The sequence below is a fragment of the Pagrus pagrus genome (genome assembly GCF_965226575.1).
Source record: "Pagrus pagrus genome assembly, chromosome: 17".
NCBI classification, from domain to species: Eukaryota; Metazoa; Chordata; class Actinopteri; order Spariformes; family Sparidae; genus Pagrus; species Pagrus pagrus.
Window position 1 is genome coordinate 17,453,655 of NC_140201.1, and position 17,061 is coordinate 17,470,715.

The 17,061-nt window shown below is 43.5% G+C and overlaps 2 protein-coding genes across 2 annotated transcripts; both read right to left on the bottom strand.

Annotated features, from left to right (window-relative positions):
• Positions 1-6,199: 6,199 nt before the first annotated feature.
• hoxa5a (homeobox A5a) lies at positions 6,200-8,947 on the bottom strand. The gene is made up of 2 exons (XM_084378665.1): positions 8,083-8,947; positions 6,200-7,424 (listed from the first exon to the last, which is right to left on the bottom strand). Exons 1-2 carry the CDS (start codon positions 8,678-8,680, stop codon positions 7,174-7,176), a joined length of 849 nt encoding a protein of 282 aa, XP_084234791.1. The 5' UTR covers positions 8,681-8,947; the 3' UTR covers positions 6,200-7,173.
• Positions 8,948-13,170: 4,223 nt separating this feature from the next.
• On the bottom strand, positions 13,171-15,820 carry LOC311273209 (homeobox protein Hox-A7). The gene is made up of 2 exons (XM_084380154.1): positions 15,344-15,820; positions 13,171-14,468 (listed from the first exon to the last, which is right to left on the bottom strand). The coding sequence occupies exons 1-2, from the start codon at positions 15,708-15,710 to the stop codon at positions 14,152-14,154; spliced, it is 684 nt and encodes a 227-aa protein (XP_084236280.1). The 5' UTR covers positions 15,711-15,820; the 3' UTR covers positions 13,171-14,151.
• Between the last annotated feature and the right edge of the window lie 1,241 nt (positions 15,821-17,061).

Consider the following 17,061-nt stretch of genomic DNA (forward strand, 5'->3'; position numbering starts at 1 on the left):
CCTGGAAGATGCAGCAGCTCTTCACAAAGCTCATCCACACTGTCCACGTCAACAAGGCCTCTGCATGGAGAAACAAGAGGCCAAACTTCGGAAATATTGAAAGCTTTCTTTTCTCTCCTTTTTTTTTTTCTCTTTTCCTTTCTCCCTGGTCGCCCCCCTTTTCTTTTCTTTTCTTTTCTATTCGCTCCTCTAAACAGAGATAACTTCTGCCTGACCCCCGAGTGACACCGTTTCCATTTTGTTTCTGATTAATCTTGCCCATTGACAGTCTTTGTTAAACAACAAGGCGTGCCCCTTCTTTCCAAAGAGGCGACATTTTCATATCTGTTAGACGCAGTGACCTGGGGTTCACCCCGGACTTGGACTTCAGTTTTGCAGGGGTCCGTTTCAGCTATGGGGAGCTTGGGGAGGGAGGGGGGGCAGCACTTAGCGTGGGTCAGCACCCAGGAAGGTCCCAAAGGATTTATAAAAATGTGCAAAAGAGCCTCCAACTATCTTTAGAGTAAGATTTGTGGAAGAAGGGGATCTAGAACTACACAGAGAGCAACATTTCTTTTTTTTCTCTCCATTATTAAACCTCTAGTTTTTTGGATTCAGGTGAATTCTTCTGGGGGTTTTTTTTTCCAGGCCACCTCCAAAGATTTTCTTCCATGATAGCACACTGTTGCAGTGAGGCAGAGCTGGCACTATCCTGTGTATCCAACAGGCTCCCTCGCACCTTAACTCATTGTAGATGGCAGCTGATGTTACTTTCCTCCATATATCCACTGCATCCGTGCGGCCAGGAGACCACCTGAGAGGCGATATGTCAACATAATGTCAGCGGTAAGACGACTTCACCTGATATCTAAATTTACAGTCTGCTGCCAGTCTATTATATATATGTCCTGTATAAATATGGGCCAGATCAGCTCGGCTATTATCCACTTACTCCAAGTTACCCTTGCGTGAATAACGGCTATCTGTTTTTACAGGTCACTCTACTTGTTGATATGGACCACTTTTTCCTTTCTTTCTTCCCTTTTCTCTCGCCGTGAACAACTTTATTGAAGCGTCTGATTATCACGAAGCCTCGAGAATCCGATTCAGTGCAGCAAAAGAGGCATTTTAGATAACAGCCCTGGTAATACCTCCGTTATCTACCCGGGCCCTGCAAGGTGCTGCTGTGCGTCTGAACGCAATAAAGCATCTGGAAATCACGCAGAAATTTAACAGGATGATGATCATCCAATTGACCATTGTGTTTTTAAGAACAGTGTTTCAGCTTTACACTATCTCAGTAATTTCCCGTCATATTTAAAGCGCTGCTCTCCTCCTAATGTGTGAACAGGAGCCGTTACAGCCTCGCGTTGGGGATTTTTATTTTAGGACAAAAAAAATAAGACAAGCCAGATCACGGTGTTCCCTTTCAGAGCATATACTGTGAAGTGAAGGTCTATTTAACCATTATACATCATGCTGACAGTTTACTGTAAATTTAGATTATCAGAGAAGTGCTGTGACGATGGTGACAGATTGCAGATGGCTCTCACAAGGTCTCCTGTCTATACCGGAGCCCTGACGGCCGGAATAAAAAATCCTCCCTGCATTCAAGATGTGCCAAGGATCCGGGCTAGAAAACACCTCTCATACCTTTATGGAAATATTATGATAAAGGTAAACATTCATAATATTTTCTGTGCCTTTTTATTCAAAGTGTGTCATCAGTTGGTCTTCACAGGAGAGATAAAGGCGACAGATCGGACAGATCTTATCTACAGCTGCAAACTTTGATTATAGACCAATAACAGAATGACATTCAAGCTCTCAGCGATGCTTAAAAGAGGCGAATAAAAGCAGATTCATCCTTTGGAAAGTAGGTGGACAACTTCCTTAACCCTCCACAAGTAAAGAGGCTGTGATTCAGAGTGCTGGAGGAGAATATTTTAGACAAAGACGCAACTAATGTTCACAAGAATGAAGCTGGAGTCAGTCACAGATAGATGTCAGCAGGTTAAATAAGTCGGGTTGTGCACTTTAAGGTGAGATCACGTTTGAATTGAACACACGAATTGATGCTTGATGTTGAAAATGGAAACTGTGCATGAAATAATAACATTCAGCCGCAGCCGCCATTGAGGAACTTTTATTTTGAAATTCAATAAATTCAAAAGTGTGAAAGAACAAACGTGGTTTGTCGTCTTTTCTGCATTTTACTGGACATTTACTGAGACGTGTCACAACGTGTGCGGCTCACAAAGAGCAGCAAAATGTATTAGGTCGCGCGCCGTGTGTGTTGTGTTTCTACAAATGTGTTCAATGTCTACAAAATAAAAGTGTGCTGCTTTTGAAAATGCATCAAATTAAATGTTTGTGTTTTAATTTCATGTCAAGATGAAAATAAAAAGTTGATGAAATCGAAACGTGCCTGATTTTACTGGTTATTATTTATCAGAGGGATCCCCACGTGACGAGTTGTTCTTATTCTGATTTAAATGTGAATTTAAATTGTTCTTTATTTTTATTTTTTAAACAGAAATGTGTTACAATTTTGTGTTTTGTGCTGTCGATTGCGTACAATAAGTTACGTGACTCAGGCGAGACCCAGATTAACACTTTTCAAGCAATATAAATATAAATTCTTATTATTTTTGGGGGTTTCTGCTCACTTATTTCTTTTATTTTCCATTCGGCCTTTACGCCCACAACCAAAGGCTCAACATAGCCCGCTTTAAAACATTTTTTTTTTTTAAATGCTGCGTTCACTGTCTAAAAAGGCCCGAAATAAAATACACGTATGGTACATATCGCCAGCAAAAAGAAAAAGATTTTTAAAACTTTCTCTCCGAGGGTCACAAAAACATCTGTCCCGTTTCTGCTTTTCTTAAAAGGCTTCTATTCAGCTGATCAGGAAGAGAGGGGCTAAATGTTTTTTAAGGGGTCCGGGGGCTCAATTTGGGGGGCTGTGGGCCTTCCCATTACCCTGTGACCGGGTCGAGAGTATCAATCCTCAAAATGCAAATTCTGCCCTCGTCTCTAAACATATCAAATGCAATTTATTCAAAGGAAATTCACCAATCAACCGCCCTAATAAAACGCCAGCCACTCAATCTTGTTGCTGGGGACGGGTGGGGGGTCCCCTCCCCCGGTCCCAAACGCGGGGTCACCGCGCTTTCAGGGTTCACCTGGAGTGCACCGTGCAACATATGTAATTCAAAGCTATTCTGTCTTTTGTGTGGAGAGTCAAGATCGCTATTATAAGGCTGGCATCGAGCTCCGAGTGAACAGATGACGGAGACTTGCTCAGCGCGTAAACTTTTGACCCCAATTTTTCCTCCTCTTCTGCAGCTATCTCCCTCTCATCTGTCCCAGCCCGGTGAGCTATCTGGCCCTCTTGAAACGAAAAAAAAATTGATTTGAACAATGTGTATCTCTCTTGCCATCACGATGATCATTTTCCCAAATTTCATAATTAGAGAAGATGCCAGCGCAAAGACCTAAAATGCGATTGTGGCTTTATGATGTTTCCAACGAGGGAGTGAAAAGATAAATCCGATCGGCTTCCACTCAAGACTAATAGGGCTGTAAAATATGCAAATCATTCATTAGCGTTATAGAGCAAGCAAAGCAGCCAAAAGTCTTTGTTGGAGGCAACACTTGAAGTCACACTCCCCCTTTCTCTCCCTCTCTCACCCTCTCTCTCTCCGCACTGGTCTTTTCCTCCGGTGCAGGATGTTACCACCGGCTCCGTGTCCCCTCGGTAAATTCATTTATACGCATTATACTTATAGGCAACGCCAAGCAAACGTGTCATTAACGTGAAGGCGTGTGTGTGTTTGTGTGTGTGTGTGGATGTGCGAGCGGTCTCCCTCTCTCTATGCAGCAGGGTGACAGTGAACTTGGCCTAAAGCGAGCTCTGCTGGTGGCTCTGAGAGGATGCAGATTTATCTTGGTGCTGTGGCTGACCTCCAGATGAACCTACAGCGCTCCTCTCTCTCTCTCTCTCTCTCTGTCTCTATGTCTCTCTCTCTCTCTGCCTGGCAGTATGCCGCACATGGGGCCCTGTCGACATTTCTCCTTTTGAATTATAGGCAGGGGTTTTAATTTCCAAATAGCCGCACTCTCGGTGCGTCCTGGCGTATTTTCTGTGCGCCTGAAATCAAAGTGGAAAGAGCGCAAACGTGTGTTTTGTTAAAGCGGCTGCGTCTTTGCGTAACAATGAGCTAAATTTGTTGAGCAATAAAAGGAGGGATGTAGGCGGTGTGGTTTGGATCGTTGTGGTGTATAATCCAGAAAATGTAGAATTTCTGTGAGATAAAAAAAGAGGAAAATAATTCCAGGTTTCGCAGGTGACCGCTCAAGCGCTACTGGAAAATGATTCAATAAGTTATTTAAAGTTTAACACCGATTAAATGCGCTTAATTGTTTGAGAGAGCGCTTCAGAAATAGCCTGTAATAGTTTTTGGCAGTGTGTCGGAGGCCTCTGCTCCTAAAAATACAAACTTGGCACCACATTTGTCGTGGGTGGCGGACAAGCAACGCAACTTCTGCAAACCCGCCCAGGCAACAACTTTAATGAAGCTTCCTGCTTGTTTTTCTGCCAAAAACTCACAAGACTCAAATAATTATATCAGATTTTTTTCCCCGCCCTGTGATGTCCTCGTGCATATTCGGCCTGGGAGAATGAAATTGGAAACAGGCGCATCGAGTCAAACACACCTTAATTGGGGGAAAAGGTCCCAAAAATATGCGAGACACGATTTAATTTTTTCCCATTTTCACTCCTCGTTCAGTGGCTTCAGGGTCCACTGCCTGGTGGCCGGATGGGACAAGAGGTCACCACGAAGCGAGAGTGACTTTTCGAGAGGTCACCTGAACTTTTCAACCCCAAACACAAAACGACGTGGCAGACACAAAACGGAATTCCTTTTCAAAAGCCTCCCCGCTGCTGTTTGTTCCCATGTTGTGTTTACTTGACGCTGTTTACAGCCTGTCCTGAACGCGCCATACGTGGTGGCGACCAACATGTTGATCGCTCAGAAAAAAAGGACAGAAAAGAATAAAAGGAAACTTTTTCTCCCGTGAACAACTTGTACAAAAAGTCTCCATCACGTCAAGAAATCAAATCAAACGTGGCTTGCTGTGAATCTGCAGGCCTGCGTTAAAGCGTTAACTTTATCAAGGCAATCTACACACTCCACACTTCACACACACACACAGACACACACACACCCCTTTGGAAACTTTCTGGCTCACGGTCTGTGAATTCTCCAATGCAATAAAGCGACAACAACTCGAAGTTTGAGGGGGTGGAAATGGACACAGAGATAATTATCCAACATGTAAAAATGGATTATGAGTTACACCACAGATGGAGGGAAACAAGTTACACGGGGAAGGAAGCAATTAAATAGCCATGAGCCGGACCCAACCCTGCGCAACATCTGCCGAGACCAGTATTCAGCGCTGCACCACTGACAAATTAGTGTAATGGTCTAATAGGGACGGATAGAGGGAGCGAATACAATAATAAGACTGTTTAACACAGGCTGGCTGTTCTCGGGCTACCGGATAGTCTGCAGAAACTTACCCAGAGACGCGGTCCTCATCCTGGAGAGCGTCCGGTCCATACTGAGGCACACTGAGCAAAAGAGACGCTCTGTACCGGTCAAGTAACACTTACAGCCTGCACAGGGAGAGTCAGACGAAGCCTCGCCGTCAGTGCGATTATATGTTATGTGCAATATACTGTCAACTCCCCAAAACCATAAAACTTACTTTAATGGCTACCACGTGACCGTTTATGGCCAGTGAGCCTATCTGGCCGCGCTCCGGATGATTTTTACGATCTAATTCATAGACAAAACCCCCCATTCATTTAGCACCCAAATGTCAGAAAGCCAGAATCGAGCCTAATAAAGTTTACAGCTTGAAAAGTCGAGCTGATTCTCCGGGAATAGCCCAGGAGCCCGTGCGCAAAGGGGACGCTCGGCCCCTGGAGCCGATTAGGACCCCCCAAAAAAGCCCCCCAGCTCCACAGCAAGGTGAGTAAAACACACAGCTTTCATTCAGGGGGACCTGTTGAATTGAGGATTTAACATGAGGAAACTCTGACACGAGGATTTTTTTTTTTTTTTTAGACAGCTAACTGCGACTCTTGCAAAAGGATCTGGAGTATTTTTACAAAGAAAGTACACTCATTGAAAAGTTGCCGTTCCAGTAGAAAGTTTATTATAATGGCCATCATCATCATCATCATCATCATCATTATTATTATCATTATTATAGTATATTCTTGACTTCCAGTCTTTGAAAAACATTTACAAAAAGCTAAATCACGATGGAGTTATACACATAGGCGATGGAGTTTACTGTGGGAGCCTCCACACGAAAACAGCGAGAGGAAACAAAGACAAAAAGCACGTTTTGTTATTTTTTTTTTTTACTAAGGTGATTGCGCCCAAACAGAAGCTCCTGCAACATAAAACAAACAAACAAACAAAGAAGCAAAGATGCGAGGCACAGCTACTGTACATACAAGACTGAGTCCGCGCCTCTGTCCATACATGTGTTCACAACGCACACAATAACCACACAAGGCTCTTTTTTTTTCTTTTTTCTTTTTTTTACTGCTGGCTCTACTTTTTGGAAGCAAGTTATCTGACGAGTTGGTACAATGACACCAAACAAATAAATACATACATATACAGTACATACATAGAAAACCGAGGGCTTGAAACACAAAGGCAGCTCGACCTCCACCCTTTATTTAACAGGCTGTTGGTGTTCGGAGTGCATCACACAACTTTTACTGGATTTATCTGCGGTAGGTAGCGTTTCAAGCTTTGACGCTTTTATTTTGTTTTGTGTTTTTTTTTTTTCTTCGTCTGAACAAGAAATAATTTAAACAAACATTTATTTTGTTTCCTTTTTCCTCTAAATCTAGACAGAACTGTACATTATGCTTCTTTTTCTTTTTCTTTTTTACTCACATAAGCATCACCACGGTGGAAAATAAAAAGGAAAATAATATTAAGGAGTATAATGGGGACGGGAGTTGGACATACAGTGGGCTCAGGTGGGGGTGTCCCCTCGTCCCCGCACACAGCACCGTTCACAAAGTCTCTGCGCTCTTTTTGGAAACAGGAGGAGAAGTTGATATGACAATCTTTGTTTTCATTTTCATAGTGGATATCAAGGCCTGTAGCCTCCCCCGCCTGCTGCCGCCATGTTCATGCTCTTCAGCTTGTTGTCCTTCTTCCACTTCATCCTGCGGTTCTGAAACCAGATTTTGATCTGTCTCTCTGAGAGGCAGAGGGCATGGGCGATCTCGATCCGCCGCCTGCGGGTCAGGTACCGGTTGAAGTGGAACTCCTTCTCCAGCTCCAGGGTCTGGTACCGGGTGTACGCGGTCCTGGCCCGCTTCCCCTCTGGTCCTGCCAAATCTTGTACAGAAAAAGACGATGTCGATGTTAAAAATGCGTAAAAACTTTTCTTTTTTTACTACATTTCGTGCAATTTTTTTAATGCTTTCTACACAGTTCCTGCAGGCAAACGCCTGGTGTAGAAGTAAACAGAGTTTAGCTTTTCATAAGTTAGTGTTAAAGAGCAAATGACCCTTAAATGCAACACAAAATCTTTAAAAAACAACATGTACCAGAGTCAGACACACACCTTTTCAACTGCACCTTGCGGAAAAGAATTCATGCAGTAAAAGGACGTAAAATTGTGGATATCTGAGCACAAAATACAGAATAATAAACAAAAAAACGCACATATTCTGTTCATACATTCAATACATTTCATCTAACTTAAACCTCATGTGTCATGTTATTAAATTAGCCCGTACCTGCTCTGTGTTGACACGAGTGAAAAGCAACAATACACCAAACAGGTGAGAGGCGCATATGGCGCCACATGCCCCTTTGGGAAGTAAATATATTTGTGCTTTTTAAACAGTCATATAACCCAGTTTGGAGCCGTGTTTCTTAACGTCATAAACTCCCTAAATAACATACAAACATGATCACACCTTCACCAAACAACAACACAGCGCCAGGTCTCTAAATCAATACAAGACCAATAAAAATAAAGCAACTTTACCATGATTTATGTGTAGTTTCCTCATCCACGGGTATATCTGAGGCTGTGTCGAGTCGGTGACATTTTGAGGAGTTGTTGGTGCGCTTCCCGCAGGCTTCTCCTCCTCGAGGGGGGAAGCTTTGGACACACAGTCCCGGCTGAGCAGCAGCGTGCCTCCGTTCGAGCTCGAGCACGGGGTTGAGCACGGGGTCGTTAGAGAGTTTTTCACGGCTCGGTGTTGGGACTGAGTCTCGGTGACCGGGGACGAGCTGGCGACCGAGGAGCACGGTAGTGGGTCAGGTGGTGCTGGAGATAGAGACGCTGTCCCGGTGCTGTTGGCGGACTGGTTGTACCTGACCGGCTCCACCGAGGGTGTTGTCGCCGCTGAGTGACTCGGGGAGTAGCCCCGCGTCCGCTCGTTGTCCACATAGTGTCCGGTACCTTCCCGTCCGACTGTTAGGTCCATCCCGTTGTAGCCATAGCCGTACCTGCTGGAATGCATGGTTGTTGAGTCTCTGTATTGCTCGTTTCCCGAACTATGGTCTCCATAATTATGTAACTGGAAGTCCGCGCCATTGGGATAGCGACCGCAGAATGAGTTCACAAAATAGGAGCTCATTTGTTGACAATTCCACCGTTTGCTCGTTGCAGGTATTGTTGTTGTTTTTTATTGTTTAGGGAGGTAAAATAGCATAAACCTGTGTGCGTGATTTGTGGCTCTTAAGCTTTAGCGCGTCCTATAGCACCCTTGCACAATTTATGATGAATTATGGAAATGAGTGGGACATGGACTTGATTCTCTCTTACGTAGGCACCCAAATATGGGGTACGGCGGAGAATCACGTGCTTTTGTTGACCAGTCGTAAATCCTGCTTGGTGACCTCCAGAGGTAAACGCGTGCACAGAGGAAATACTGGGTGGGATGTAACGGGGGCGCGCCTCCATGCGCTCGTGGCTCGGGCGAGCTCAGAGCCGGGGCTCGGCTGTTTTGGATTGTCGTGGTGCGCCATCCTCTGGCTCGCGAGGCGCACTGCCCGTCTGCGGCGCTTTCCGAGGCGTGGGCTCCACACGGGGTCACTCGGAGGTTAACGAGCATTGCGGCAAAAACCAACGGGCTCCTAAACAATACAACAAGTGACACGCTGAGAGTGCAATCTCTGCGAGGAGAGTGTACAGAAATAATTCGATCAGGATCCGTTGTGCACGTTATGATAGGCGATGAGCGCAAATAGTCCGCGCAGTTAATAGAATAAAAGCCCATTCAAAGCAAGGCGACGTGTTTTTTTTTTCTCGACACTTTTTTCCCCCCTCTTTATAACCATAAAACAAGTGGAGAAGCACTCGTGTGGGGGAAAGACTGAAGAATAAATGTTTTGGAGATAAAGATAAAACACCAAACAGCACATTTGTCGAATAACATGACAAAGAGTGACATTCAAGGCCTGCCAGTTGTGCCACAGTGAGAATTAATAACTTTAAATATAGGCTGTATATGAAGACGCGTAAATACGCGTTACTGTCTGTTGTGGGCTGCTTAAAATTGAACGATTCCAAACAATAAGCCCTCGGATGATGTTATAAGCTTTCTTTATGTGACGCGACTTTATTACGCGCTCCTTTAAAGGCGAATCATCGTTCATTCTGACTTTTAAGCAGTCAACGTCTTATCAAAATGCTGTTTTTGTTATTTTCGAGTTCGTGACATATCAACGAAAGATCGAGAACAACACGAAATGTCATTTTTAGAAGCAGATGCACAGTACAGCCACTCTGCAATTTAAAGGAAGAAGGGAGGCAGCGAGAGAAATAAAAAGAAAATGATTGGAGGAGGAAATATTGGAAGCGATTAATCGATCAAATGAAACCATAATGTTTTATGTAAAATAACCACAATATTCAGATCGTAATTCGTGTTTTTAGTTTCTGCAATGTGCCAAAGACTAATCGTGTTAAACATGAGGCTACAATAAGGAGGCGTGCTATGATTTTTTTTGTTCCTTCTCTTCCAGTTATAAAAATAAATTTCTCAGCTATTTAATTTCTGTGATACTGAAGGAGAAATGTTTACAACTGTCGTCTGATCGATCAGTCACAATGCAGCACGGACAGAAAGATGATTGATTATTATTATCATTATTAAAAAAAATACAATAAAAGTCAGTTTTGGAAAATTATTTTCGTCTTTAAAAAACAAAAAATCTGTCTAACTTTCTCCAGCTGTTATTGTAACCTGACCGATGCACTTATTAAACAGTGTAAATCTACTATTCTCCATGTTTATTCAGAGCAGGACGACAAAAACTGGATGACCCGCACAGAGCCCGACACACACACGAAGCCTAAATAGAGGCTTGACGCCTCGCACTCTCCGTTTGGTTTTCTCTGTGTGGAATTTTTATGGCACCTTCGCCTCTCGAAGGAGCGACTTGTCCTCTGCTTCCCCCCTCAACATGCCATTTCCCCTCGCAGCCCCTTCACCCAGCAGCACAAGCCCAATCATGCGTTTCTGACAAAAACACTGCGATATAGATTATTTATTCTGTCCCAGGTATGTGTTCCCTTTGCGGTAACAGACCCCCAGAAGGCACGATGTGAGGCAGGGTGAACACCGGGGCTCCGACATCCAGTGGGCCCACAGTATAGAGGACCTAAGGAGTGTGTGTGTGTGTGTGTGTGTGTGTGTGTGTGTGTGTGTGTGTGTGTGTGTGTGTGTGTGTGTGTGTGTGTTGGCTAAACAGACATGCCCCAACAGCTGATTTATGGCTGGCCAATTGCAACAAAGTTCCCACGAAAATTATTTCCCCGAGTCGAGCCAGAGACACACCCAGGAACTAAAGAAAGGAGAGGGAAGAAGTGAGTGAGTGCGCGCTGGTGTCAAACATGTCGGGCAGGAGGGCGAGGGGGCCACTGCTGCAGGAAAAACAGGAGGGCAGTGCACTCTGCAGGCGGCCTCACACACCAGCACTCCAGACTCTGACAGTATACTAACGAAATGCCACAATATCTTCGTTTGGTTTCTGATTAAATGTCATTACGCACGGCTGAAAAACGCTCACCTTCAGGATGGTGAGGACATTTTGTGGATCACGACGAGCGGAGCAATTCTAAACAGCAGCACAGACTCTTTAAGACACGAATAACTCTGCAGCAGCAGTCAGAACGTATGAAGCCAGCAACAATTTTATCCACAAAACAAGTATTTTTTACAACAAAAAAAGCGCAAAAGAACAAATGTTTTCGACAGGGAACATGCGAAACAGAAAATGATCATTACATGGGATGGATTTAAATATAGATCCACTTTTGCACGATTTAAAAGGCCGTGTTTTCAATTTGAGATCTTCAGAACTTGGTTGCAGGGCCGACTCTTTAATTTATGGCACGGAACAAATCACCGCAGTGTCACGTTACAGTATCAGGCGCGCTGAGTGCATGTTAACAACAGGAAACAGCGCGAAAACGTCGATACGCGAATTAATTTGCGAATATAATGTTTCACAACTCAAATATTCGACATATTTAAATTTCATTTAAGGGGACATCCGTGTATGTCAATTAAAGGTCATTCAAACGGGAAAATAATCATGGAAATGTTCATATTAACCAAGTCAGTGTACAGTGAGGCAGAGCCTGCATGCACACATGGAACACACAGCTGTGAAGCATTACGCACGGACACACATGTAGAAATAGAGGTCAACATGTCTGATGTCCATTTGCAGCACAAACAAGCAGAGCTGCAGCCACGACACCCCCGGCTCCTCCACAGGAGGGCGCCAAAGAGCGCATGCTTTGGCCACCATCCACCCAATGACTGTTGCAGCCGAAAGTAGATTCCCATTCAAATCCGACAACAAACAAATAAGGTCTTGGCAGCATGTCAAAGCCAACAGGAAGAACAAGAGAAAAGCGACAGCAGCATGACAGCTTACTGAAATCAGACTGATCAGATCTCCCTCCAGGCATCCACATCATAATTAATGAAACTGTGACATGATAGCATCTTTCTTTCTTCCACAGGATTGTTTAACGGAACACAAACGAGGTGTGATATCCCAAATAAAACTATAATAGTATAAATAATAAGCTGAAGTTGTTAAAAATAAAAAATAAAAAACACAGAGAAAACATGCTTGTTTCAGTTGTCTTACCTTGTGCTGGTTTCTTCTTGTAAACAGGGGAGGTGAGGAGGAGGAGGAGGAGGAGGAGGAGGAGGGAATTGGCAGGTGCAGACGGTGGGGAAGTATCCGGATGAGTCCCCGGACGGAAACTGGGGCTCCCAAAGGGGTCAGTGACGCACCGGGGCACCTTCCACTCATCCTGCCAAAAACGCGTCAGGACACCGACAGCGGGGCACCCAAATGATCCAGTCATGTCGTAATGTAAGCTCCTGTGCGTCGAGCCTCTGTGCTCTCTGCCTGGCGGAGAGAAAACTCCAAAGTCCATTTAAAAAAAGAAGAAGAAGAAGAAGAAGAAGAGGGCGGCATGTGCGCGCGGGATGAAAACCTAGAAGGTCGCAGGTGAAACGAGACGCGTGGAAGCAGCCGGAGAGCGTTAAATGAAAGGCAGCTCTATTCCGCTATTGGAAATTATATATAAAAAGTTCATGTTCACGGCTCTGCCTGCGCCACGTGACGAGCCGCGGCCAATGGGAAGGCGAGCCGGGTCGTAAAGTTGTATTGCTATGTTGTAAATTTTCATAAACAACAACGGATTTATGACCCAGCGCTGGAAGGGGGGGTGGGGGTGGTAGAAATGGGGGGAGGAGGGGGGAGGGAAGGAGGGAGGGAAGGAGGGAGGAGAGGGGGCCAGGTCATCGTCAGGCGCCATCTTACAGAGGGAAGAGGGAACGCAGAGTTCAACAGTAATTTCCCTTCATCTGCAGCCTGCCCCATCTCGCATCCTCATAGCTCACATTCCCCAACTGCAGAGTTTACCTAACCTTCATAATGGACATGTTTCATTACAGGCAGCCTGATATTGACCACAGTGAACCGCACTGTGCGACAACATATTATTACCGCATCGTTGCGTAATTGCTGCGCTTTACTGTCATGCCTGTTGTGGTTATGTGCGCAAATACTGAATGCAAAGAAATAGACAGATAGAATCTATTTTATTCAATTATTATACTGTCATTTACAGGTGAAAGACATCCCCAGAGGGGTTAAGACGTTTTATATTTATTTGTTCACATATTTGTTAGAATTCACAGTGACTGAACCTAAATATATCACAGTATTTACTCATTTTACACTAAGAAAAACTGAATCGTAATACCGTCTAAATAAAAGTGCATGCATTTACTTGTTTTTTCCACAAACACGTATGAAATTTTGAGCCTTAAAAAAAAAAAAAAATCTTAAATGAAATAAGAACATTTTTACAGTACATGGCTGAGAACTCAAAACATTTACGTCTGGGTTCTTTCTGGGAAATCTGAGGTAGGTTACAGAAGTTCATCCGAAACTAAACAAGTATTTCTGTCAATCCGGGGACGTAAAGTGAGCAAATGTGTGGCGGAAACAAGCAATTAACATTCTAAGTGATAAGCAGAGATCATTTAAATCAAAGGAAACAGTGGTATATTAACTAGAAGCACCTAAATCACAGTTGGAGGCATTTAACTAACAAAACATTCACTTTTTATTCGCCTTTTTTTTTTTTTTTTCACAGTAAGGCACATTTGCGCAGGGAAATGTTTTTGCTCCCTCTGGATAGAAATGATTCCAATATATGAATTAAATTCCTTGTGTCAGTGTTGTAATATTAGCAAGTAAATATTAGGTAGTTTTTTTCGTAAATAAGGAATGTTGGTTCAGTAGTACACACTCAGGTTAAATGACACGTGTTATTGCTTGTATAAAAATAGAGTTTGGATAGGTAGTTAATGTCGCTGTTTCATGCGGAGCCTTGTTGTGCATTTTGTGGTTTAATACAGTTAAACTCTTACTGTTAAATGCTTATTATATAATTGCCTTCAGCTGTCATTCCATTAGCCTGCAAAGCTCTCAGTGCATGAATGGTATGTAAGACACACACACGTAATCTGTGTGCTTCTTTCATTTAATGCTCTGTCCGTCTCTCCCGTTACTTTGCAGCCGTTTCTGACTCCAACCCTGCGCTCCGGGTGCCTCCAGCTTCGGGCTCTCCTCCCTCTGACACCGCCTGGATATCACCGTCCTTTTCTCCCGTTGGAGTCGACACCGGTTCCTCCTTGTGGTCCTTCTTCCACTTCATCCTGCGGTTCTGAAACCAGATTTTGATCTGTCTCTCTGAGAGGCAGAGGGCATGCGCTATCTCGATCCTCCTCCTGCGGGTCAAGTACCGGTTGAAGTGGAACTCCTTCTCCAGCTCCAGGGTCTGGTACCGGGAGTAGGTCTGACGCCCCCGCTTTCTGGTTGGATCTGTGGAGGAAAAGATGCGCCAGCTCTGTATAATTTGCAAAAAATGTTGTTGTTTTTTTCCCCTTCTGCATGCGAAACATGATCCTGCATGAAGCATTAATTAAAGTGTTGTTGGCAATAAAAAAAAATCTGCTTGGAATAATTCTGGGAGTCGTTCATTTATTTGTGATTGCTCAATTAATTGTGGCTGATATTTTCTACACACTCAAATCAGTATTATTTTCTCCCCCTAAATTCTCTGCCTCTCTTTAAAGTATCCTGCTGGGATATTTGGCCCATGTCTCCTTTGATACTCTGCATGCCTTTCCAATTAAAAGCCAGCGATGTTCTGCTCACCAAAGGGGCCATAAGTAATTAGATTACAGCCTTAACACCTTCTCCCCCGAAATTATAACAAATGTTTCAAAATGCTTGCATTCTAAATCCACTGGACTTCTTTATGCAACCGACAATACTGGCGCGTATTGATCCAGCAGTGTGTACCAACGAGTTTGAGAAAATAGCAGAGGCTCTGCAGTGCAGACCCAATTAGAGAAGGAGCTGTAGAGTGCAAGAGAACTGATTTACACAACATGCCGGTCTCTTTTTACAACCACAAAGGGGAGAAGAGGCTATAAGAGTAATAGGAGTGCAGAGAAACCCCCCAGCGGCAAGGTCTCTGCGCACTGAACACACAGGAGCGCCGGCCAAATGAATTTATGGCTGCAGAACTCATTAGTTGCGCAATAAAAGTTTTACGATTCTTTCCATGCAACACCAATGGCTTCACGAAATTAATTGAACCACTAACGGCCAGTGTAAGTATCCCAATGTTTTGTAAAAGCATTGGCCTGAGGGCTTTGAAACGGCACAGGAGAAACGCTATCAGCACATACCTGACGCTTTCATCCAGGGGTACATCCGGTACTCTTTGTCCGGCGGCGAGGTGAGGGGTCCCGGCTCCGGGTGGCAGCAGCTGTCGGTGAACAGGCGGCTCTGGTCAAACAGGCTGCAGTGCAGTGTGTGTGCCTCCTGGCCCTGGCTGTAGCCCGAGGTAAACATGGGGCGGCTCTGGTACACTGCATTATTGACGCTGTAAACTCCAGACAGGGACGGTGCGAAAGCGATGGCGGCGGCAGTCCGAGCCGAGCCGTAGTCCTCTCCACTGGGTCCAATACTGCAAGACGCCCGCTCCACGTTTGGGAAGAGAGAACCAGCCGCCGTATATTTGCTAAGAAGACCGTCCACATAATAAGAACTCATATTTTTTCCCTCTGATTTGTTGGCCCAGAATCCTCAGTGTCGTTTTTACGAGGTAGTGTGATATATGACAGCAATACACCCTAGATTTACACCAAACCCCATTTTTACTCTGGACCAAAGAACTCACCCACGTGACTCGGGCCTGGCCGCTCTCGTCCAATCAGCAGGCAGACATGGATTTCATTATGGCGCAGGACTGCAGAGTGGGATTAACGCTTCACACGCATAAACACATACACACACGTAGAGACACACACACGAGAGGAAAATCACACAATCCCGGTGATCAAGATTCAATTATGTAGTTTAAGATCACAGTTTCACGTCACTTATTTTAATACTGTTTCACAAAATAATCACCTAAAAGCTTTATTTTGTTTTAAATTGTATGTATCTTGGTGGAAAACATTTAACGTACTTAAAGGTTACAATGATAATCTACACTCAGTCAATGAGAGGCTGCACCAGGAAACAGGTTATAAAATCCATTATCCTAACAAACAAATAGCTTCTTTAACAGAGGGAGGTTTGTTGATTTCCTCTGCGTTTACAAACTATACTCGGACACACTCCAGTGTCATAAAATAAAATAAAACAATAAGATAATATATATTTTATGTATGTAGGTATCAGCAGCGCAAATGATCTGCTTCTCTAGAAACACCGTTTATTTTACTGAAGGTCTGAACAGCAAAGTTTGGAAAATTATGTTCATTCACACTTTTTTACGAGGTGAGAATTTACCAGAAATATAACCGAAATGTGTTCTTGATTTCACAAGATAATAATTATAATAACAATGACAATAATAATAATAATAATAATAATAATAATAATAATAATAATAATAATAATAAATCATCTAAAAATAGTTTTTATTGGCATTACAATGTGAACAAAACGGTCCATAAATGCGCAATAAATTAGTAGAAACGCAAATACTACAGTAAATAAATAATAATAAATACAATAAACACAAAGATGAGATAAAAAGCTAATGTTTTTAATTACTCTGAAAAAACTATTTTGTTATTACAAGTATTACTGCTGCTGCTGCTAATAATAATAATAATTATAATAATTATGACAACAAAACCCTAAATTCGTAAAGAAAAATTGCGAACATGTAAAAAAAAAAGTTCCATAATTGAAATAAAATCGTGCAGCTCATTCAGCCAAATGTGACGTGTGTGTTGTAGCTAAGTGAGAAACCTCTCAGTGGAAAGATAAAGCTTAGTTAGGACGGGAAAATCGACATAATCTGCATCTATAATTAACAGAAATGGCTCCATGTTAGTCCAAATAACCCTGCTCATCTAATTTAAAACGGGTTGCCTCTGTAAAGCCACGT